Here is a 24,259-nt window from a genome sequence, read left to right as displayed (position 1 = left end):
CTGGTTAATTGCCTGAATGTGTCAGCTTGTTCAGTATACAGTATAACTTGCGTGTGGAGAGGGAAAGCAAAAGCAACTTTTCCCGCGTGAAAATGCGCGTGCATGAGGCTCGCGCACGTGCATTTTGCGCCGCCTATATTAAACCGCCTACTAAACGTTCAGCTACTGTGAATAGTAATACCTTCCCTATATACTTCCTCCAGGTGTTACCGATGATACTATAATTAAGGCGCCGTATGGGGGGGGGGGGGGGGGGGGGGGGGGGGGGGGGGGGGGGCGCGTGTCATTTTCCGACGGAGCATTTTAGTCCGACATATACGTCCGCGTGTCGGACATGCGCTGCTCCCATGCTTGCGGTTATAGGTTAGGGTTGGAGGTGGGTTATCGTTTGTCGTAGTTGCACCACTCAAAAATAATGCACAATTGAGCTGCCTTGCAGCCGTCTTTGTTTTAGAGTGCCTGCCTTCCGCCTTGGCGTGGTGGTTCCTTTGTTTGAAATGGAACGAAGCCTTCCTATACTGTCTCTCATTTGACTCTCAAGCCACATGCAATTTCGGAAAGTGGTTTTTAGTTTTGTATTATTTGCTCTACATTATACCCAGCCAGCCAGGCTGACACAGAGACGCAACAGGTTTAATCTGCTCTTCCCCCAGAGACGCTCATTTATAAAGAAGGAGCAAGGTGACCGAGACAATAACAGAATTAGCTTTGTTATTAGGTTTCCGTTTTTCCACATTTCAACACAGACACACAACGCAATACAAAGAAATAATAATAATAATAATAATAATAATAATAAGAGAACCCATGCAGTTCTATAGCCTATGTAGCACTTTCTTCAAAACATGCTTTTTTTTTTAGCTGCCTATTTCTTAAAAAACAGAATTTTTCCATGGTGGAAGAAATGCAAATACCACTCCTTTCTGTGGAATTCAGGATTCAGGAGAATTACTTTTTTTTCCCCCCGAATTAAGTCTCCTGAACTCGAACACAGTATTTTGCGTTGAACAAATTTGTCTTGAAATCCATGTCGTATACACACCGCGGGCTGTATTTTGCGTGTCTTAAGTACCAGGTCTTATTCCCTAACTTGAGTAAACTAAAGACCTGGAGGCGTGATCAATGCCATTTGGCTATTCTGAGTGGCCAAAGAGCATTGATCACTCCTCCAGGTCTTTAGTTTACTCAAGTTAGGGAATAAGACCTGGTACTTAAGACACGCAAAATACAGCCCGCGCATCTCCACTAGCTAAAGGAAAGAGTGCTGGGTTGCGCGCCGAAAATAGCTGATCTACAAGCTCTCAACGTGTTGTGTGCTTGTAGATCAGCTATTTTCGCAATTTCTGTCCAAAAGTGACCTCTTTTACGGGATTTCATGTCTCTCTAACGGTCTTAAGCACGTCCCTGGTGCTGCCCAAGACGGAAAGAAAATGACCAAATTTGACTGAGAGACTGCCATCGCGCAAATATAATACTTTATTGTCGGATTTTTAGGATGGGAATGGTACACAAATCCTACAAATGGTTTCCTCGCTCTTGAATTCAGCCAATTTCAAGGTGGGCAACGGGGGGGAAATTTGGAAGAATCTAGTTATCAATAAATGATATGCCCGCAACCTCGCGTGAATGTGTTACACTACTCACTATACCCCGTCCATGATCCTGTATCCGTCTAAAGCTAGCCCATTCTGACCTGAGATCAGATTTTAAAAATTGTCTTATACATCCTGACAGTTTACCATTCTGACCTGAGATCAGATTCTAACAAAATTCTTCTATACATCCTGACAGTTTACCATTCTGACCTGAGATCAGATTCTAAAAAAAAATATTCTACATCCTGACAGTTTACCATTCTGACCTGAGATCAGATTCTAAAAATGGTCTTATACATCCTGACAGTTTACCATTCTGACCTGAGATCAGATTCCAAAAATGTCTTCTACATCCAGGACAGTTTTCTGAAAAAGCTATGTTTCTATGTCAGTCGTTGACTCGTTCTTCGATGTTTCAAAAATAGCAGACCTACAAGCTTGTAGATCTGCTATTTTTCAATAGCTAAAGCATAGCCTAATGCTAACACCAAAAGGGGTTCCCGTTCAGAATGGGCTAGAAGCATGAATCCTGCTCAGACTCTTAAACAGCCAACTGTTCTTTCCTGACTTACGGCGCCAATTTAGCAGCTCAGCAGCACGCCTCGGTATACCTTTTTCTTTGTTGATTTGTGAACATAATCATTTTAGTTGTGAAAATGGCTCCACAAAAACATTGGCTGACACCAATGTTGATCTTTCTCCTCCCTTTGCTGAGAATCAAGTCTCCCCGGCTGCCGTTTATACTAGGGACATTTATTTTAATAGAATCGCTCGTAGTACAGTTTACTTCACAAGGAGCCCTGCAGTTTTTTTTTAACTGTTTATACTTTAACACAGGGGTTGGGGTAGGCAACCTTTATCATCAGAAGAGCCATTTTTGGCCCAAAAACGTACTACTAATTCTATCTGGAGCCGCAAAATATGTTTGCTTTAATAAAGCAAGTGGCATGTGGCATGTCATCCTCGGCCTAGTGGAAATGTGCGTGTATACTTTCACGGAAATTGCACACTGTGTTTTTTGATTTGTGGCATTCTGTTCGAAACGGACCAATCCTCCCTCAGCTTTTGGAAGCCAATCAGGATGGAAGATGGGGAAATGGTGCAGATCCGTGTTGATCACATGACTATGGAGATAGTGTATACCGAATTGTGTTGATGTATGGATACGAGTAAGACGCGCAAACGCGGGAAGCGAACGCAGCTCGTACATATTTGGGTTTTGGACGTACACGTATAGCTGCTTTGGGGACTCCTTATATGGTGCCCCTTTTGTGCCCATATATGGAGCTGAGTGGACCTGGCCCCTTTTGTGCCCATATATGGAGCTGAGTGATTGCTGATGCAACACACTCCATATTTGGATAGCGGGACAGACAGACAGACAGACAGACACACAGACATGATCTGCTAGGTCTCATAGTAAGTGCTCACTGCGTTCGCAAAAATGTGTACGAGTAATCTGCAGAAATGAGTCTTGCCAAAATCAGCCTCATGGTGGCGCTATAACAGGCCGTTGTGGAATATTTGGGGCAGAGGTTCGTCGTTGGCATCCAGGGAGTGTGTGTGCAAAGTTTGGCATGGGTCAGGCCAACGGTGCCGGAGATTAGCTGGACGGAAGGACGGGCGGACGGACACACACACACACACACACACGACGGAGTGCAAAACATACTCTCTCCCCATGCCTTCAGCCTGGTGGAGACCCAAAAAAAAATCTCTATATTGTGATAGTAGGCCTACTCATTGTCATAGAGTGTTTGTTCAGTAACAGGAGTCTGTCTCCATGTCTCTCCAGCTTTTTTTATTAAACAGAAAATTGCATTTTCAGAAACGAAACTGAAACTGTCATAGCAATTGTATCCATAATAGAGCACAGTCAGGTGCAGGATATACACAGATTAAACGAAGTGGAATTTAAAGTGATGACCGTGCACGACGAAATGAAGCAGACTGGAAATTGGAACTGGAACACTATAAAGATTAAGCTCATAAATACGCTAACTCTCTCCTCCTGATTCATGGGCTGGCATTTACTGTAAGTATAGAACAGTAGAAATTATCAATAGAGCGTCGCAGTCCCCCCCGTCCCCTTTCATGACGACGTGAGACCACAGAAGTGAATTATCCGTTCGTTTTCTCCATGTAGGCATTTCAAAAAAGTATTTATTTGAAGACCTTTAAATACCTAGACAGTACTAGAGGAACTATATGCACGAATACTGTATACACTAGGGATGTACAGTAAGGTAGATTGTGATAAGGTGGGTTATCTCAAACCCACAATGCAATAGGCCTCAAGGCTAGATTACTGTAATGCACTATACACTAAACCCAAGCGTTTAGGTTATATAAACACACATTTGTAACACTTTTTAAAACGTGTCACAGTGTTTAGATTATAAACAGAAGAACATGTTTCATCGCCAGTAACACTTTTTTTTAAACACATAAACGTGTTTAGTTTTTTACAATCATGAGTCATATAGGTGTTTCGAATTTGAACACTAATAGGTGTTCTCGTGAGGTTGTTTGAGTGAACTCGTATGTATTTTATGACCATTAATAAACATTTGGCATTTTATTATTACACACTGGGTGTTTATGTTTTAAACGCGTCACATGTTCCCATGCAGGATCTACAGTGCAGGGTATCCTCCCTCAGACGATTTAAAATGAGTCCAAAATGCTCAGTGGTACCAACAAAATGTACCACATCACACCAGTTTTAACCAGTTCCCCCCCCCCCATATATGGCCCAACTCATACAGCGTCACAACCCCTCCAGAGCTCTGAGGTCGGCTGCTGACTGTGCCAACAACCCGAACCCTCAGAACAAAAGGTGACTGTGCCTTTGCAGTGTCAGCCCCTGACCTGTGGAACAACCTCCCCCCCACCCATATTAAAAGCACACTCAAAACCCACCTTTTCAAACTGGCTTTCCCTACATAACCCCCCCCCCCCACACACACACACACACACACGCACACACACACACACACACACACACACACACACACACACACACACACACACACACACACACACACATACACACACACCCTTCTTGTTTGTCCCTCTTTTGATTTTGATGTCTAGTCTTTAACCTTTTAAATAGTTTTCTAATAAAATATGTCTGTACTTCTTTCTGTAAGGCGACTTTTGTTATTATTATTATTGTTATTATTATTATTATTATTATTATTATATTAGAGCAGCTCAAACCATTGCCATGTTTAAGTCCCTACTCAAAACGCACCTTTTTTGATTTTATATGTTATATGTTTCTTCTATGCTCTGCTTGATGTATTTGTATATGTTTGTTGTGAAGCACTTTGGTCAACCTTGGTTGTGTTATAATGTGCTATATAAATAATGGCTTGATTTGATTTGATTTGATTTGATTCCTAAGCCAATAATGCTGCTGCTCTGACAAAACTCTGTCTGATGATATTTCTAACGTGATTAACCCCTTTTGGTGTTTTAAACATTATGTTGTGTAATTTAGCCATTAAACAGCAGATCTACAAGCTCATAGCATCTACAAGTTCGAGCTTGTATAGGTCTGCTATTTTTGAAAAATCATGAAAATATTTATTTCAGAAAAACTGAAAGATTTTGAAGATTCTTTTCTAATTTTGAGGTCAGGCCTAAATGTGATTAATCCGTTCTCAAATCTCCTATGAATATAACGGCTCTCGTGCTCATTTTTCAGCACGACTGGAGAGCCTATTTCAACCGGTTGCTGCTCAGAAGAACTACCCGTATAGTAGCCTAATATATATATTTCCATTTTTGTCTTCCTCTTTTTTTTGGGCAACTCCTCTGAGTACCACCAGAGGGGGCAGGGGGGCTCAAGTACCACCAGTGGTACTAGTATACCTGCAGTGGTGGGGACCCTCTGCTGTAAACGATCAAATAAAGGCAGAAAAAGCCCCCAAAAATATCTTAAAAAGTCTTCCAGTCTTCAGCTCAGACTTATCTATACTGTATGGATCTGCTCTGTACTTTTGTTTCAAGGTTATGTGAAGTTAATTGTTCTAGGAGTTGTATCCCACACTTTCCACCCTCTTGGTATTTGGATTTTCTAATAACCTTGTACAGTTCCATTTGATATTTTGTGGCCATTCAAGCTGAGCTATATACTTATAATGACTGTTCTTTTCATCTCCTTAATTGGGACCTTTATACGAACAGGAACAGGGATTTGACACATTTTGTGCCGCCCGTGTTCTACGGTTACCGTTTCTCAAAGTAGGGTCCGGGGATACGAGTCATGGCGCTGTGCAACTCTTCGTTCCTATACTCTCACCTATGGTCATGAAGTGTGGGTCATGACCGAAAGAATAAGGTTGCGAATACAAGCGGTCGAAATGAGTTTTCTTCGACGGGTGGCTGGCGTCTCCCTCAGAGATAGGGTGAGAAGTTCAGTCACACAAAGAGAGAGAGAGAGAGAGAGAGAGAGAGAGAGAGACTCGGAGTAGAACCGCTGCTCCTTCGCCTGGAAAGGAGCCAGCTTAGGCGGTTCGGGCGTCTGGTTATAGGATGCCTCTCGGGCGTCTCTCTATAGGGAGGTCCTCGAGGCATGTCCCACTGGGAGGAGGAGACCAAGGACCAGATGGAGGGATTACATCGGGAACGTTCCCCCATGAGGAAGTCACTAATGTTGCTCCGGAGAGGGAAGTCTGGAACACTCCGGTGGAGCTGTTGCCCCCGCGACCCGACTACGGATAAGCGGTTGATGGAAGATGGATGGATGGGTGGGTTGTGCAACTCTGAGATGTGTGCACGACTGGAACCAGCTGGACTGTTACGGGCCTGTGCGAATTATGCAGCGCTTTCTGTGGTGTGACATGACTCGGCATCGCGACGCAATAGACCTTTAGCTATAAGGTCTCTGTTGTAAATGATCTGCATGCTGTCTGACTGGCAGCCTCTGGTGGACATTCCCCATTCCCTGCATCCACAATCACACATGTGTGTTTGCCATCACACCACTCAACTCATTAGCAAATCACAGTCTAGGTGTGCCACATATAACCAGCAACTCACCCCACACTCCTCACTCAGTCTCCAGCCTTCACACAGGGCAACATGCAGCACCTGCAGACCTCACTGAGTCTACCCACTACTCCAGCCATGCGTACTTGACCAAAGCAAGCCTTTGTTCCCCTGTACTGTATTGACAGATGTATTCTATATGCTATGTTGATCACTTTGCCATATACTATGATTGTTCACATAATTATGTTCTAGTGTATATTTACTTGTGATTCAATATGGTCCTTCATTGTCATGCTATAGTTGCGAACGCAGTGAGCACTTACTATGAGACCTAGCAGATCATGTCGGTCTGTGTGTCTGTCTGTCTGTCTGTCTGTCTGTCTGTCTGTCCCGCTATCCAAATATGGAGTGTGTTGCATCAGCAATCACTCAGCTCCATATATGGGCACAAAAGGGGCCAGGTCCACTCAGCTCCATATATGGGCACAAAAGGGGCCAGGTCCACATATACAGTAACAGCGGGACAGACACACAGACAGACAGACAGACAGACAGACAGACAGACAGACATGATCTGCAGGGTCTCAGCTGCGTTCGCTTCCCGCGTTTGCGCGTCTTACTGGTTAATAATTATTCCATTTCTTATATCTTGCTTGTAGAAACCATGGATTAAGGAGATAATAAACCTGACCTTGTTGATAATATATACCTTGGTGTCCCATACTCTCTCTGACCGGGGATACTTGGGTGGTCAGCTCATAGCCCACAAACCCAACCAGCAGAATATTTATTATCTCATTCGTTCCAATGTAAATATCATGGGTTTTACACAATACTGGTTCATTTTTGGAACCAGACCTTCAAAATCTCTTCCAAATTCCGTCAACAAGGACTGCTGCCTGCACTGGAAAAAAATATGTGCGTGACATTTCTTTTTGAGTGGTGCAACCACTCCAAGGAACAGCAATGTCCCTATATGACGCTCCCTATGTTTAGTACCAAAAGGGGGTGCTGTTGCGAGTGCCGCACTACGAGCTTGTAGACCTGCTATTTTTTGAAGAATCTTGAAAATGTAGGCGCAAATCTTTGAATATATACTGTATATTCTTTCAGAGCGAACGTTTTTTTAAGACAAATCTTTACTTCTGAACAACATATTTCCAGGTGGGGGTCGGCGGCCGAATACATACAATTTCTGCGGTCCTTGAAACATGAAAAGGTTTGAGAACCACTGACAAATAGCAGATCTACAAGCTCATAGCGCGCCACCGAGTGGCGCGCTACGAGCTTGTAGGTCTGCTATTTTTTGAAAATTGAAGAACGAGTCGAACGACTGACATAAAAACATAGCTTTTTCAGAAAACTGTCATGACTTAGAAGCCATTGTTTGTAGAATTGGCCTCAGGTCTAAATGGGTTAAGTTTTCATGGGAGTATATATATTCTTTCTCTCACCACTGCAGGCTGAACACAAACACAGTTATACTGCTTTACTGACGTGGATTTCTTGGAACTACTGCTGCGGTCATTTCTGAGCGGCCGGTGATGCAAGTGACTCAGGGGTCTTAACTGAAGAACATTGCTTCTATTATCCCCAGTATTGTGCACATAGCAGTAGGCCTATATGTTTCTAAATAACATGGACACATTTGTCATTTACTATGACTACAACATGACGTAGCGATATCATCATGATGACTACAAAACAATGACTACAACATGACGTATAGCGATATCATCATCATGACTACAAAACAATGACTACAACATGACGTAGCGATATCATCATGATGACTACAAAACAATGACTACAACATGACGTAGCGATATCATCATGATGACTACAAAACAATGACTACAACATGACGTAGCGATATCATCATGATGACTACAAAACAATGACTATACAACATCACGTAGCGATATCATCATGATGACTACAAAACAATGACTACAACATGACGTAACGATATCATCATGATGACTACAAAACAATGACTACAACATGACGTAGCGATATCATCATGATGACTACAAAACAATGACTATACAACATGATGTAGCGATATCATCATGATGACTACAAAACAATGACTACAACATGACGTAGCGATATCATCATGATGACTACAAAACAATGACTACAACATGACGTAGCGATATCATCATGATGACTACAAAACAATGACTACAACATGACGTAGCGATATCATCATGATGACTACAAAACAATGACTACAACATGACGTAGCGATATCATCATGATGACTACAAAACAATGACTACAACATGACGTATAGCGATATCATCATGACGACTACAAAACAATGACTACAACATGACGTAGCGATATCATCATGATGACTACAAAACAATGACAACAACATGACGTATAACGATATCATCCACTCCCTACCGGATCATAAATCCGAAAAGGAATGCTGCCCAGGCTATAGGTATGCCCATATGACGATGATGACCATGGATAATAATGCTCTAAAAGTGTGAAAAACGTGTTTTTCATTTCACTGTCTTTTAAAATACAAAATAGCATGAAGAGATTGAAGAGATTTTGCCCCAATCTGAATTGTTCACCCTTCGATGAATGCCTCAGTGAAATGAAAGAAACATGTTTTCCATGCATAATTAGCCATCGCAGGGACATAATGACAAAATCATTGGACAAAATATGCCTTGGAACTATTTTTGATCCCTGTTCTCTTTTCAGAACAGTCTGTATACCCACTTCATTTCCCACGCATAAAGGACAGAATTATTGGACGGAATGTTTTGAACTGCTAAATGCTCCTTTTCAGATATTTCAGTCACTTCATTTCCATGCACGTACAATGTCAAAGATTCGTCCTTGCCGACCCCGCGATGCGGAGACATCAACAACAAGAACGTTCAAGTTAGGTACCCTCACAAAAACATGCAGTAATCCTGGTCTCTAAACTGCCTCCCCCTGGCCAGCCGGGGCGCCTGATGGAGGGGAAAGGAACTGGTTGGAATAACGTGTTCCTTCCACGCGCTACGTCCAACCAGGGAAACACCCGCCTGTCAGGTGTAAAGGAGCAACTTGGACACTCAAGCATGAAGGAAGCATGAGTTAAGTCCGTTGCTCTCCCCAGGTTGGCGGAGGGTGTGTAGAGCCCAGGATCACATTAGATGATTGACACAGGGGTGAAACATGGGTTAAAAAATCGTGGGATAAAAAATATATTAAAAAAAAAAAAAAGTTTTCCTTTGTCTGAAAACATAATTGCGTATGAATTATGATGTATGTGTCTTATAGATTCAAGAGGACGGCGCTCTGTTCAGATTGATTATGTGTTTTAGTCATGTAAGCACTCTGGGATTCCCTGTCAATGTCAAAGTGTAATACAAATTACAGAATACCCCGTTCCACCAATCTGTCTGTCATATATGCCCATATATGGAGATTTCTGTATTTGTCTCTCTGTGTCCCTTTATTCCTATATATGGAGTTCTGTGTCAGGCATGCCCAAACATGGAGTGTTGTGACGTCAGAACAGGGCAGCTCCATATATTATGGACACTGTCCCAGGCCCCGGGCAGAGGCCTTTTGTGGCGTTTCTGGACAACCGTGTGTCCGACGGACTCGACACCGGGCACTGCACTCCCTGTGGGGGTTGTGGAACGCGTGTGTCGAATTCCTAGAGTTCTAGAGTTATGTGCATTCCAGACGTATACGTACACATAAGACTTCGTGCATTCATAGATGGAACAGAATGGAGTTCTTTGTCACGCGTGCCATAAACGAGGCTTTTGTGCTGGTTCCGGACAACCGGACATGCAGAGTATACCCGTTCCACCCGCATCTGTCTGTGTCCCTTTCATGCCCGTATATGGAGATAAAATGCGTCCTATTATGTATGCTTGTAGATCTGCTTTTTTTTTTTCAGGGAAGACATGGTTGGTATAGAGATGGGGAAATAGGAGGGGACAGAGCACAGACAGACAGATCTGGATATAGGGATGAAGTATTGAAGCGCTTTTAGTAACTGCCTATACCAGGGGTTTTCAACAGGTGGTCTCCGTGGACCACTGGTGGTCCATTGAGGTATTGCATGTGCGGTCCCTGACCATGCATTTATAGCAATGTAGCAAAGTGAAGATTTTGTATTTTCTTCCACGGAAACAGAACAGTGCACTAATCCGTCTGTGCACTCACTGTTCCGTGGAAGTGCGTCAATGTTATCAGAATGACATGGGAAGTCTGAGGTTAATACATTCCACAGAAAAGGCAGTTATAGAATCTCAAGAAGGGTGAAGTGTACCAGCTTGCCTGATTGAGTCATCATCATTAGGAAATGTTAATGTGCCCATATAATCATGTCATCATGTGCTATATCTTGCACGTATTTGCACGTATTTTTACTATATATATATATATTACTATTTCTATTATTAAAATAGTTCAAATATCCGATAATAGCCATAAGGTATGGATGTAGATCTGCTAGTTGAACTATTTTTTCAAATATTTTTCAAGAGTTTTCAAAAAGTTTAGGAATAAAGGTTTAAGGCACGCCAAAGTTAGGGCCACATGTGTCAGTACTGTATATCAAGTTAAGTCCGTGGGACCATCGTTTGAGAAAAACAGTATAAGACATGGGATGCATTCCATAGCAAGTGTTACGAAAGCACTAATCTTATAGCCCATATCCACAACAGTGGTCCCCAGGTTGATTCTTATAGTCATGGTGGTGGTCCCTTGGTTCACAATCAGTTGAAAACCCCCTGGCCTATATACCCTATACCACTGCTATTTAAACTGGAGATATCTCCCATTTGTCTCTCCCCCCCCCCCCCCCCCCTCCTTTTCTTCTCTGAGTCGCTTCTTTCTGCTCGTCTAACTCGCAGCAGGGCCATTATCGGTTCCAACTGCTTGTTATTCATTCATTTAATTAATTAGCCGTCAAGACTGCGTTACGTGTGAGAAGGCCGAGGAACAATTAAGGTTAATCCAGAATCCATGCAATGTCTCGAAATGACCTCTGAAACCTGCCAGCTAGATTTTGCTGAGAGCCTCCTCTCTCTCCCTCTCTCTCTCTCTCCCTCTCTCTCTCTCTCTCTCTCTCTCTCTCTCCCCCCCCCCCCCGCAACATTACCCCATTCAGGTCGGGAACCTCCTTTTGGTGTTTTAAGCATTATGTTATACTTCAGCTATTGAAAAATATAGCAGATCCTGCACAAGCTCATAGCGCGGCTATACGATGATCTAGCTATTTTAGAAAAATCGTGAAAATGTGTCGCAATTCTTTTAATATTATATTCTTTCAGAGCGAACCATGCATAATATATATATTCTTCTGGGGTCTCAGAAGAATGTATTTTCAGATGCGGGGGTTCGACGGCCCAAATATACCGATAACTCTGGGGGTCCTTGGCGTGGGAAAAGAACGAGCACCCACTGATATAGAAACATGAGGTTTTTTTCACAAAACTGTTTTAGAAGACATTTTGTACAATCTTGTTGTCAGGTCTAAATGGGTTACTCTTGAAACAACCACTGACATTATAGCAGTCCCCGGTTTTCTGTGTGCAGCGTGGTGTGAAATGTGCTGTGACTGGAAGCAGAAAGTATTCATGATGACCATGTTTATTAAGGTAATACAGTCTAGGTGAAGTTGGGCCCAAATACATGGACTTCTATGGGGCTATGGGGTTTTTTTGGGGGGCCAATGACGGCGCCACAACAGGCCATTGTATGAACTTTCAGGAAATCCCGATTTCCTCAGTAGCTTCACAAAATATCTGTCTGACTGCCCCCCCCCCCCCCCCATGGTTCTGACTGCCTATACCAGTGTATTTGACCTGTATACCTGGATTTTGATAACTGCCTATTCCTCCGGTTTGGTGAAAAAAATACTTTAATTTCTGCCTCTCATCTTGCGCTTTGGGTCCTATATACACTGGCTTGACTCGAACCGTGACACTAACGTTTTGTGTGTTTTCGTAAATGAATGCCCTATACTTGATCGTGCTAGTGTCACGCAAATGGCAATAACGTTTAATGGCATTTCTAGTTCTGGGACCACACGTTATACGTCCAACCAGGGAAACTCCCCCCCTGTCAGGTGTAAAAGGAGCAACTTGGACACTCAGGCATGAAAGAAGCATGAGTTCAAGTCCGTTGCTCTCCCCTTGTCCCCCATATATGGGGACTAGTTGGTGGAGGGTGTGTAGAGCCCAGGATCACATTAGATAATTGACACAGGGGTGAACAATGGGTTACAATCGTGGGATATATATATATATTATTTTTTAAGAAAGAGAGCAATAGACAGGTAGACAGACAGAACGTGACACCCCGTGCTACTATATAGCCTGTAAACCAGACAAAACTGGCCACAGGAAGAAAATAATATTAGTCTGGCCTATATATGAATCTGCTAATGCTATATCGGCACCTATTTGGCAAGGGGAGAGATGTGTCGCGCTCCCTCGGAATGCCCTGAAAGCAAATCCATTCATCACCGCAACCAGATGAACGCGCTCATTTAATATTCATTAAAAAAATATATGTCCATGAGTTGTTGTCCCGACTGAACACAGTCATCCATCATGGCTTTGTCTTCTCTATATGCTATGGTTGGCAGCCCTCCGACACCACTAATGCATCTTTTTAAACGCTGACTGATTTGGGACTGATTTGGGCCCCTTTTTACACGAGAATGGTATATCGTTTGCATGGTATATCGTTTGCAGCTGGTTCCGTTTAGTCAGACCAGGCGTTCTCAAACGGTCTGTTACCATGTGGGACCGGCTGCCTGCAGTTCATAAAATGTGACTGTTTCTGAAAGTCATTGAAGTATTTCCACACGGTATAACTCTGGTCATTTATAAACGGTTTCGGAATCGGGGCCGCCGGCACGTCCCTGGGTATAGCGTTCAAGGTGTTTATTGTCACACAGATGTATACAGGTGCAGCATTGTGAGAAACGTATACGTTGGGTGATGCTCCACAATACACGTATACAGTAAGTAACAAATAGTACATTTAAATAACAATACCAAGTATAAAAGTTTTTAAAAGTTTAAAGAACTCAGGTCAGTATATATACAAGGCCGTATAACGGAATGTTCAATGTTCATGTAGGCTTGTTGAGCAGTCTTAAGGCTCATACATAGTCTGGATTTTCAGTGGTGAGGTGACCACCGAACTACAACATGACGTCACGAGCCGCGGTGAAGAGCAAACCACCGCCAACACCGCTCCAGCCCTTCTCTCTGTTTTTACTCACCACCGCTCAACGTTATTTCTGCTCCGGTGGTCAGCTCACCACCGGAGCGGTGGTCACCTCACCACCGAAAATCCAGACTATGAACAGGCCTTTACAATGCATCCTGGGGGAGAAAACTGTTCTTCAGTCTGCCTGTGTTGGCTTTGATACTCTTGGTACCTCTTCCCCCCGAGGGCAGCACCCTTCTGAGGGCCTTGTGGTCCCCGTCTGTGCAGCTCTTATAGGGTATATATGAACAGAGAGGGCGTCCGAGTTCTCCTCCCATCCACTCGCATGGAGTTGCTCAAAAAAGCGCACGAGGCCATTTCACTCCTCTTTCCGGGTATATATAAGGAACAGAGTGCATTCCCGGGATGGATTTGCCCCGCAAACAAACACACGAACGCGCTGCATGCAGCCGTTGAACGTGCGCGAGCGTTCTGCCGTCGTCGTGAACGTGCACAATGATATATAGTCAACGGACCTGCCATTGCGTTCATGTGTTTGGGGGCCACAGCGCTGCAATATCAAATTCGGGGGCCACTATGTCCATTTCGCCGCAGGGTTTCCTCTGGGTGCCGTCTCTATTCATATATACTCTAAGGTGCAGCTCCCATACCAATCAATCAATCAATCAATCAGACTTTTACCAGCTGGTGAAGCTGCTTGTCAGAAGGCTTCCTGTTCCTGTGTCTGGAACTATGTTTGTGTGTGTGTGTGTGTGTGTGTGTGTGTGTGTGTGTGTGCGTGTGTGTGTGTGTGTGTGTGTGTGTGTGTGTGTGTGTGTGTGCATAATTATGTATTCGATATCAGTGCGTGTATATAGACAATGAAGGGCCAGTCTCTGGCAGCTCTGTTCTGAACAAGTTGTAGTTTGCTCAGGTTTTGGGGCGGGAACCCCTTTTTGGTGTTAGCATTACGTTATGCTTTAGCTATTGAAAAATAGCAGATCTACAAGCTCGTAGCGCGCCACCGAGTGGCGCGCTACGAGCTTGTAGGTCTGCTATTTTATTTAAATCGAAGAACGACTGACATAGAAACATGGCTTTTTCAGAAAACTGTCAGGATGTAGAAGACATTTTTAGACTAGTTGCCGCTGTCCATAATTATGACAGGACAATGGTGAAGGTGACAGAAAACCAAGGAACCCTAGTTAGAAATGAGAAACTATAGGCATTTAAAATAGCACTCTTGCTAAATGAACACTTGTAATAAACGTAGCATATCTCACGCTGTCCAGAGGAAAACTCATAACTCCAAAATGTTCATTTTTCAGGAATTAAAAAATATACATTTTTAAGGAATTTAATAAAACCTTATATATTTTTTTAAACGATGCAATACTGCCTCATCAAGGTTGCCGTCGTGACATTAGATATTGCCAATTACAATCGAAACAACACACACAACGTAAAGGGTGTTCAATATCGCACTGATTTATGGAAAATAAAAATAAGAAAACCTATAGTTATGAGGTTTCCTCCAGACAGCAGCATTACTATTTTTCCTCCAAGCTTTGCTCAATACAGTGTGAGCTCATTAGACAGCTCCAATTCAGCTGAGTGTTATTACTATAGCTCTGGTGCAGCTGCAATCATCATCTATTGCCCGTTTGCAGGCCATGGTTCCATCAGAGTTTGGAAGCGCTTGTTTCCGGTAAAGCAATGTCCTGCTGCCTCTATAGCATTATGTGCTAATTCAAAACAGGTGGCAGTTGAGTGATATCTATCTAACGAGCGCTTCCAAACTCCAGCACGTATAGAAAAATAATCACCTGCGAGGACACAAAGTAGCTCATGACATGTACAGTATACAGTGGATACTTACGAAACAAAAAAATCTATCTCTTTGAGGATAGAAAGAGAATAATTCAAGCTTTCCGTACACATGAGCTGCAATGTTGGTGAGTTTGACGTTGTTTTAATACAATTAGACAGGACTGTTCTGTTTGGATGAGTGGGCTGCCGTTGGAAGTTGCACCTATAGGTAGCACCTTGCCATTAACTTATTGTAAGATGGTCAGCTCAATATAATGCTTGGTCAGTGCATTATGTCAACATCCAAACTTGTCACCTACTTATATTTTCTTACCCCCCAAAAACTACGAGGGGGCAGGGAGGGGCAGGGAGGGGCTGATCGAGGGCGCAATAGACGACATACACCATAGCCTGCTATGTCATGCTGAACTATAATCTGTATACTGTGTGTAGTCGTGTGTACTTTTATTATGTATAGTGATGCCCTAGTAGTTTCCTGTTCTGCCTAGTTGTGTTTGCCTGCATGTCTTACCTCCTTGTGATTACTAGTTCTCTCCACCTGTGTCCTGTTAGTCTCCTATAGCCAATCCCAGGGTTGATTGTTTGTTCTGTTCACCTGTGTATTGTGATCCCAGCTGTGTCTATACTTAAACTCTCAGTCCCTTATGTTCCCTGCTTCACTATAGATGTTGTTTATGGTGTTCTGTTCCCGTTGTGTTCGCCTAGTGTTTTCAGTATAATAAATACTTTAATTTGACGTTTCTCTGCTCCTGCCTTTCCGTTCAGCATTTTGGGTCCTATTATTACTTGTCTTGAGTCTATACAAGAGCTATACAAGTTGCACTGAAGCCTATAGCTGTGTTAACCCATTGTGAACGGGAACCCCTTTTGGTGTTAGCATTACGCTATGCTTTAGCTGTTGAAGAATAGCAGATCTACAAGCTCATAGCGCGCCACCGAGTGGCGCGCTACGAGCTTGTAGGGCTGTTTTTTTATTTATTTATTTTTTAGAATCTGATCTCAGGTCAGAATGGGTTTATCAGACCAGTGTGTGTCCAGTGGAAACCTCGTATGAATATATATAGCCAACAAATCCAGAGTAATTATACAATGTATATGTATATGTATAGTTTTAGATATCGAGTGAGATATTCGTATCATAGGTTTCAGACCCACAGCTGTAATAGATAACACTTTAAATCCAGACTGTGAAAAGTCTGGATTCTCTCCATGTCCACACGCCGCCATTCCTTTGATGCACACGACATGTATACAAGCAGGCGCTCGCCTCTTACATCCCAGAGGCTTTGAAATGCCATTTGCTTTGAAATCAAAGTAACGCAAAGCAGCATGGTAAATAGTCACCGAACAACAGGTGACATTGGTCACAGCATCCGCGGAGTGGATATAGAGCGAGAGAGTGCAGTGAGGCTTCAAAGTAGCTACAGGACAAAGGGGAGCGCAGGGCTTATAGAGGCTGAGGTGAGTTTGCACGCACGCAACGCACGCACGCGCACACACACACACACACACACACACACACACACACACACACACACACACTCTGCCAGTGGGCCTATAATGAGGCCAATTCCTCTCAACATGGGACAGACAGAACAAATACAGAGATCTCCATCCGTGTGGGACACATGCAGACAGACGTTTATTTGATCACAACGATGAGGAAATGTTGCCGTTCCGTTTTGTTGTTCTTTTGTCTATCGCTTTTGAAAATGTCGTATAATTACGTTGTGCTGTGTGTCTCGACGACACTGCGAATGAGGGAAACGTCAATGTCTCGAGAATGAATGAATTAATTAATTAATCCATTCATTCATGAACACACACAAGCCACAGTACGACTATGCGTGTGAAAGAGAGAGAAAGAAATAAAGAGAGAAAGAGAGAAAGAGAGAAAGCGAGCAGCGTGCAGCGAAGCGTGAAACCAAACCACCACAGGACAACCAAAGGATTGTGAAGAGAGCGTTCTTCATGCAGCTTTCAGTAACTCAGAAGTTAATTAGCACCGCTTCCCTCTCTCCCTGCTCCTCCTCTATTGCCACACATCCACTCGTTGCCCGTCTGCTAAACCTGCCCGCCGTCCTCTCCCCCCACCCCCAAAATGACTGTATCTATAAATTACAGAAGTGCTGCCGCACAAAATGCCATGCAGCAACGTAGAGGCCTCTCGACTTCTATGCACCAAGTCTGTGTGTGTGCGTGTGCGTGTGTGTGTGCGCGCGTGTGCGTACATACGTACATACGTACGTCTGTGTAATCCACGTATCTGCAGAATCGTTCGCCCCACACCGACTTAAAATTCGATATATGCGTGCGGTCCACACACCCCGACAGGAACACACCGCAGTGCCCGGTGTCCAGTCGGTCGGACCACACGGTTGTTCCGAACCGCCACAAAAAGCGCTTCATATTTTGGCACGCCTGACACAGAACTATGCCTGCTTGGGAAATGGAAAGGGTTCACTTTTGGGGTGAACTATATAGGCCTATACTAGTACTACCTTTAATTCTTGCCTGTGCAATCGGCAGCTGGAGTATTTCAGCACCTCTACAATTGGACAGCTCCGCTATATGGAAACCTTCCATTATAGACAGAATTTCAAGCATCGTTCTGATTAGCACCATTCTCGTGTGTGTGTGTGTGTGTGTGTGTGTGTGTGTGTGTGTGTGTGTGTGTGTGTGTGTGTGTGTGTGTATGTGTGTGTGAGAGTGAGTGAGTGAGTGAGTGCGCGACAATACTCGCAAGTTTCACAAGTTGATGTGTAAAAGAGTGGGTGAAATTTGTATTCTACAACAAGCTCGATCCCCAACAAACTCGATGTACAAACTAAAAATATAATAATAATTATAAATAAAAAAAACGGGTGAAAACGCTCACAGCATGTATATGTCGCTTATAGGATTTTAATGATTCCGGCTCCTTAACGATCCGATTGTGCGCGGGCGCGTGTGTGTGCGTGCGTGAGATAGAGAGAGATAGAGAGAGAGAGAGAGAGAGAGAGAGAGGGGGGGGGCTCTGGAACACAAGCATACGCTTGCCCATTGAATTCATTTTCAATAAAGTGCTCAATCAAATCTCTCTCTCTGTTGCGCATGGCTGTGCTATGCTTACAGTCTCCTCCTGACTCTCTCTCTCTCTCTCTCTCTCTATAACACACACACACACACACACACACACACACACACACACACACACACACACACACGCACACACACACACACACACACTGCACACACACGCACAGCGCGCGCACGTTGTGTTCTGTTCAGATGGGACACGCGCCTGCATGCATGTGTGTCAAAACGCAGTATAGGGATGCCTGCACCTCCAAAGATTCAACACAGTACAAATGACTAAATAATTTCACAATCAATGCAGATTGACCGAGCAGCCTATAATAGCCTATAAATAAATGACCATCGGATGATCTATATACGCCGGTATATGTGCTGTCTATAGTCAATACAAACTTCAATCAAAGTTATCAATATAGCATAACTGGCACACTAAAGAGTTTTGAATGCAGGTTGTTGCAGACATGAACACAGACAGTGCTGCAACTTAACTCAATCATATATAAGTGTCCTGTTCTAGACGGCGACAATGTGTGAAAAGAAGCATGCTTGGACTGGATTAGGCTATACATAACATTAGATAGCCTAAGTGGCACCGGGTTGCAAAATCGTGGGATAAAAATGTAAAAGAAAAAAGGAAAATGTGTGGAAATGGAGGTGTTCAATTGGTGTTCACGCACCGGAACAGAATAATGGCTTTTCAAAACAGAATAATGTCACCTTTCTGCAGTGACTATAAATAGGAATCAAACATTTTGATCAAAAATGAAAACTGCATTAATGGCCCCTATATAAATTATACTATATATCTGACTGCTGCTTGACTCAACATCAACTCAACTGTAGTATAGGCTTTCACTGGAGGGACATGACATGACACATTCACTTATATCCACTTATCGTCGCTGCCTGTCGGGAAAAAAAACTCCAAATTATCTCCATATTTTAACTTTTTGTGTGTGCATGCGTTTTTTCCCCGTATAAGTTAACAGCTGTATCACACAACAGCTGCGAGCTCGAATGCCGAGTTTCGAGCTTGTGTATACTAGATCTGAGCCTCTTTGTATAATTTGATGCTTTTGAATTAGAAAGGCAACCGTTTCGGACATAATAATATAAGCAATTAGACTTTCCACCCAGCCGACAGAGACGACACATGGCATGCACGGAACCAACGCACACACACGACACACACACACACACACACACACACACACACACACACACACACGCACACGCACACACACGACACACGACACACACACACACACGACACACACGCACCACCCATGTCAACCATATTATAACCTTTTTGTTTTTGTTTTTACCTGTCCGCGCTGAGCGCCGTGAGCGTGAACACGGACACGCCGACCGACGTGAGCTGTATGGCGGGTATGAGCTTGCACGCCACCGTGCCGAAGATCCACTCCTCGGAGAAGTAGCGGAAGGCGTCCACGGGCACGCAGGTGAGCAGCAGCAGCAGGTCGCCGGCCGCCAGGCTGGAGATGAAGATGTTGGGCACGCTGCGCATGGCGCTGTTGGTGACGAAGATCTTCACCAGCGTGATGTTGCCCAGCAGGCCCACGGTGATGATGAGCATGTAGGCCGAGGTCATGACACAGCGCACGGCGAAGTGCACGCTGCTCATGGCCCCGCCACCGCCGGCGCCGTCGCCGTTATAGTTATAGTCCGAATAGTCGGTGAGGTTGTCGGGGTACGCGTCCGCGGAGTTCCCCCCCGTTGCTGCTGCTCCGGACAAGTTGAAAGATATGTCCGAGTCCATGGTGGTCTTGGGGGGGGGGGGGGGGGTTGTTGCTTGTTGTTGTAACAACAATGTTGTTGTCTAAAATGACAGCGTTCTGTCGCGAGTTATATCTCGGAGAAGAGGGAGCTCAGTCTCTTCTCCTCAGACTCCGAGAGAGGGAGAGCCGGTGGTGGTTCCGTCCGCCGCTGTTCCAACAAGAGCGCTGCTGGAGAAAGGATAGGATATGGAAACAATTTAAGAAAGACCTGCAGCAAAAAAGATGTTAACTTTTTTTTTCTCTTCTTCTTTTCCCCGGTGGTGATATCCTTTTTTTAAGACTTAAGTGTTTCTATATACTGTTCTGTGTAAACTGTATAATACCGTTTCACATTTCTGCCTATACAAAAAAAAAGAAAAGCCAATATTACTATTATAAGTCAATGAATTTGGAGCGAGTCTCTCCCCGGTATAAGGAGCTGTTCCCTCCGAGGAGGTGCTGAAATGCGGAGCTGCGGAGCTGTTGATCAACAGAGCAGCCGAGAGGCGGACGGCGGTGTATACGAGACTGACTGACTGTCTGTCTGTCTGTCTGTGTCTGTGAGTGTGAGCGACCACCATGCACCACCTCCACCACCACACCACACTGAATGATGTATATTTGACGACGACTCGACGAGGGCTGCGTGTGTGTGCGTGTGCGTGCGCGCGCGTGCGTGAGAGAGAGTGGAGAGGAGACAGACAGACAGACAGACAGACAGACAGACAGACAGACAGACAGACAGACAGACAGACAGGCAGGCAGGCAGGCAGGCAGGCAGGCAGACAGGCAGGCAGGCAGGCAGGCAGACAGACAGACAGACAGACAGACAGACAGACAGACAGACAGACAGACGACATGATTAAAATGTATGGACCCTGCATACTGCTTTTACAATATTGCTTTTATTTAATAAACCAAGAAAGAGGTGGATGAGAGCAGAGAGAGAGAGAGAGAGAGAGAGAGAGAGAGAGAGAGAGAGAGAGAGAGAGAGAGAGAGGGAGAGGTTTATCTGTGCAGTCAAAGTCAAATAAATAAAGTCAATTAAATTTCGGGCATAATGGCTTTTTGAAATTATTGGGGCGACGTCCTGCAGCATGATGAAGTCATTTAAATTAATTTGCACACACGTGTGGCTGTATATGTCTGCCCTGCCGTGTAGGACTTTTAGTCTGATGTTCCGCCCTGTTCTTTCTCTGTCTCCAATCCAAATATTGAAGTAAAATAAAGCCTATATAAACTACATAGCAAGTGGTTGACAATGCAGGGTCCATTTGGAACCTCTTCAGGGAAAAAGTAGCCTACTCGCTTTCTTTGTATAGCCTATATTCTTAATTCTGTCTGGAGTATATTCTCTGCATGTCTGGCGCCTCATGCCGGTATTATGCCAAATAATGAGAACTGTCAAAGTTGTCTTATATATAGGCTATATACACTTGTGGTCAAACTCATGTGTCGTTTTGTGGCTCCCATTCCAGCCCGCATGCTTTAATTATATTAACGCACGTTGTTCTCCCCAGCAGTGGTCCGACCTCTATATATATATATACATGCAGTGGGCCGCGCCGCCGCTACATTATTCCATGGTGCGTCTGCTGCGTATAACGTGTTTCGGAATGCCCCAGTCACGTTGTTTAAGGGGGGAGGGGGGGGCAGGCGCAACAAACCAAAGCCATACGGCATGGCATGGCCATGCGCAACCAGGGCTACCCCCTTTTTTACGCATGATGATGGAGCCCACGTGCGCCCCCGGTGACCACCACCGCCGTGGTCCGAACGTAGGCCTATTATCATTTTTTAGGTAAAAAAAATATTAAGGTTTTGGGCTGAGGTTCCCCCCCCCCCCCCTCCTCCTCCCAGTCCCCCTCTCCCTCTCTCGTAAAAAACAAAATGCTCTTTTATTCAACGGCCCATGCTGCAACCTCCTCCTCTGCTCTAAAAATGCCACCGGCGGCGTGTCACTTTCTTCATGTGCTTCGTTCTGCACTTCCAGAAGCTTGTGTTTTTTGTTTGGGGGGTGTTTGTTTCGGACATATACTACGCGCGCCGGAGTGGAGTATAGTGGATATTAGTGGGAGAGAGGCTGTGGTGGTTGTTCGCTCTGTCAGGTTGCAGACTCGAGGTCTTTGTTGTGAAAGGCTGCGTTCCATCCCATCCATCCATGACTGTATCCACCATGATTTTGTGTCCCTTTTTGCAGGTGGCCTCCTCCTCGCCCGCCCGGGCGCACTGGACAGCCCGCCGGCACTGACACCGCGCAACACGGGGGGATCATGAATAACACGCCGCCAGGATTACGGTTGGTGTGTGGATCTATATTTTTTATATTTTATCATGTTTCTGACCATTATGTATCTATATATATATAGGCTATACACATTATGCTTATACACAATAGGCTACTCATGAAACACTAACCCCTAAGAAATTGCCAAAAGTATATAGGCTATAGTCCATGTTGTGGCGAAAATGGCTGCTCTACAAGTTCACAACGCATAGGCTACAAGAAACCGCGTTGTGAGCTTGCAGATCGGCTGCTTTAGCTGTTTTTGGAATCGGATTTAGGCTATAGGTCTATATATAGGATATAAGTGACTAAAGGTTGGTTTTCAGTGATTAAAAAATAATAATAAAATCACAATGTTAGGATATGGCTTTCTCTTCTCTTTGAAGCGGTGCTGCGTGTGTTTCAGTGAAACTGTTCAGTTTACGGTATAGGCTATAACTCTGCGGCCTGGAGTGTTAAAAAAGTATAGTCTACCAAAATGTATAACAATTAAAAGCGTATAAATCTTTACCTCATTTCAATTAATAGCCTACCGGTGATAGCCCACGTGTACACCACAGCACTAATTAAAGTCTGATTTGTTAACGGGTTTAAATCACATGAGTTGTTGTGGCTTTGACTGTTCACCACCTGTCACTACTTCGGACATGATTATGGGCCCTATATATGCTTTTTTATTTTTTATTTTTTTTTTTATGTTCCTTAATTACAATTAATGTATTTTATACAATGTTATTTGTAAAGGAAGGATTGAGAGTGACCAATTTACTTTATAGGCGATTGAGAAGAGGGGAGACACACACACGCACGCACACGCACACACACACACACACACACACACACACACACACACACACACACACACACACACACACACACACACACACACACACACCATGAACAATAATTGCTCAGGTAAAACTATAGGCTGTGTTATCTTTATTACAATTAAGCTCCCGATCTCATTATCATCATCTCTTGTGGCGGTGCATGGATATTGTAGGCCTATATTCGTGTTGTCGCGCGCACTACATTGTGTGCACTAGCGCGCGCGCGCACACACACACACACACACACACACACACACACACACACACACACACACACACACAGAGAGAGAGAGACTATACCTGTATACTGTAGGAGTTGTGCATGTGTTTTTTTTGTTGTTTTGCTGACGTAAGTCGTGCGGGGGATTAAGAGAACCATGTTGCACCTTTTGTCCTGTGTACGCTGTTGTCCTGCTGCGGGCTGCCCCACATACACATTGATGGAGCTTCAACCGCGGCCGCAGGGATGAAAGCAAATATGCACCGACACGGGCTTTCAAAGAGAGAATGAGAGAGAGAGAGAGAGAGAGAGAGAGAGAGAGAGAGAGAGAGAGAGAGATTGTAGTCGTGTTGTTGTGCATGCGTCAGTGTGTAGCAAATTGGTCCTAATAGAATGTGACGGGAGTCGAACGAGTTCGACAATATTACGACACGTCGTCGGCC

At 44.2% G+C, this 24,259-nt stretch overlaps 1 protein-coding gene across 1 annotated transcript in view; it reads right to left on the bottom strand.

Annotated features, from left to right (window-relative positions):
• nmbr (neuromedin B receptor) overlaps nt 1–20,481 on the bottom strand; it is a gene marked incomplete at both ends in the record, with an annotated part of 91,696 nt that extends 71,215 nt beyond the window's left edge. The window contains one exon of the mRNA XM_080791317.1: nt 20,027–20,481. Coding sequence (XP_080647443.1) covers nt 20,027–20,481 — 455 coding nt within the window. The remainder of the gene's footprint in view (nt 1–20,026) is intronic.
• Nucleotides 20,482–24,259: the final 3,778 nt, after the last annotated feature.

The sequence above is a fragment of the Protomyctophum bolini genome, assembly GCF_963924005.1.
Source record: "Protomyctophum bolini genome assembly, chromosome: 19".
Taxonomy (NCBI): Eukaryota; Metazoa; Chordata; class Actinopteri; order Myctophiformes; family Myctophidae; genus Protomyctophum; species Protomyctophum bolini.
Note: the sequence above shows the minus strand (reverse complement) of the source record. Positions and strands in the feature narration are given on the sequence as shown.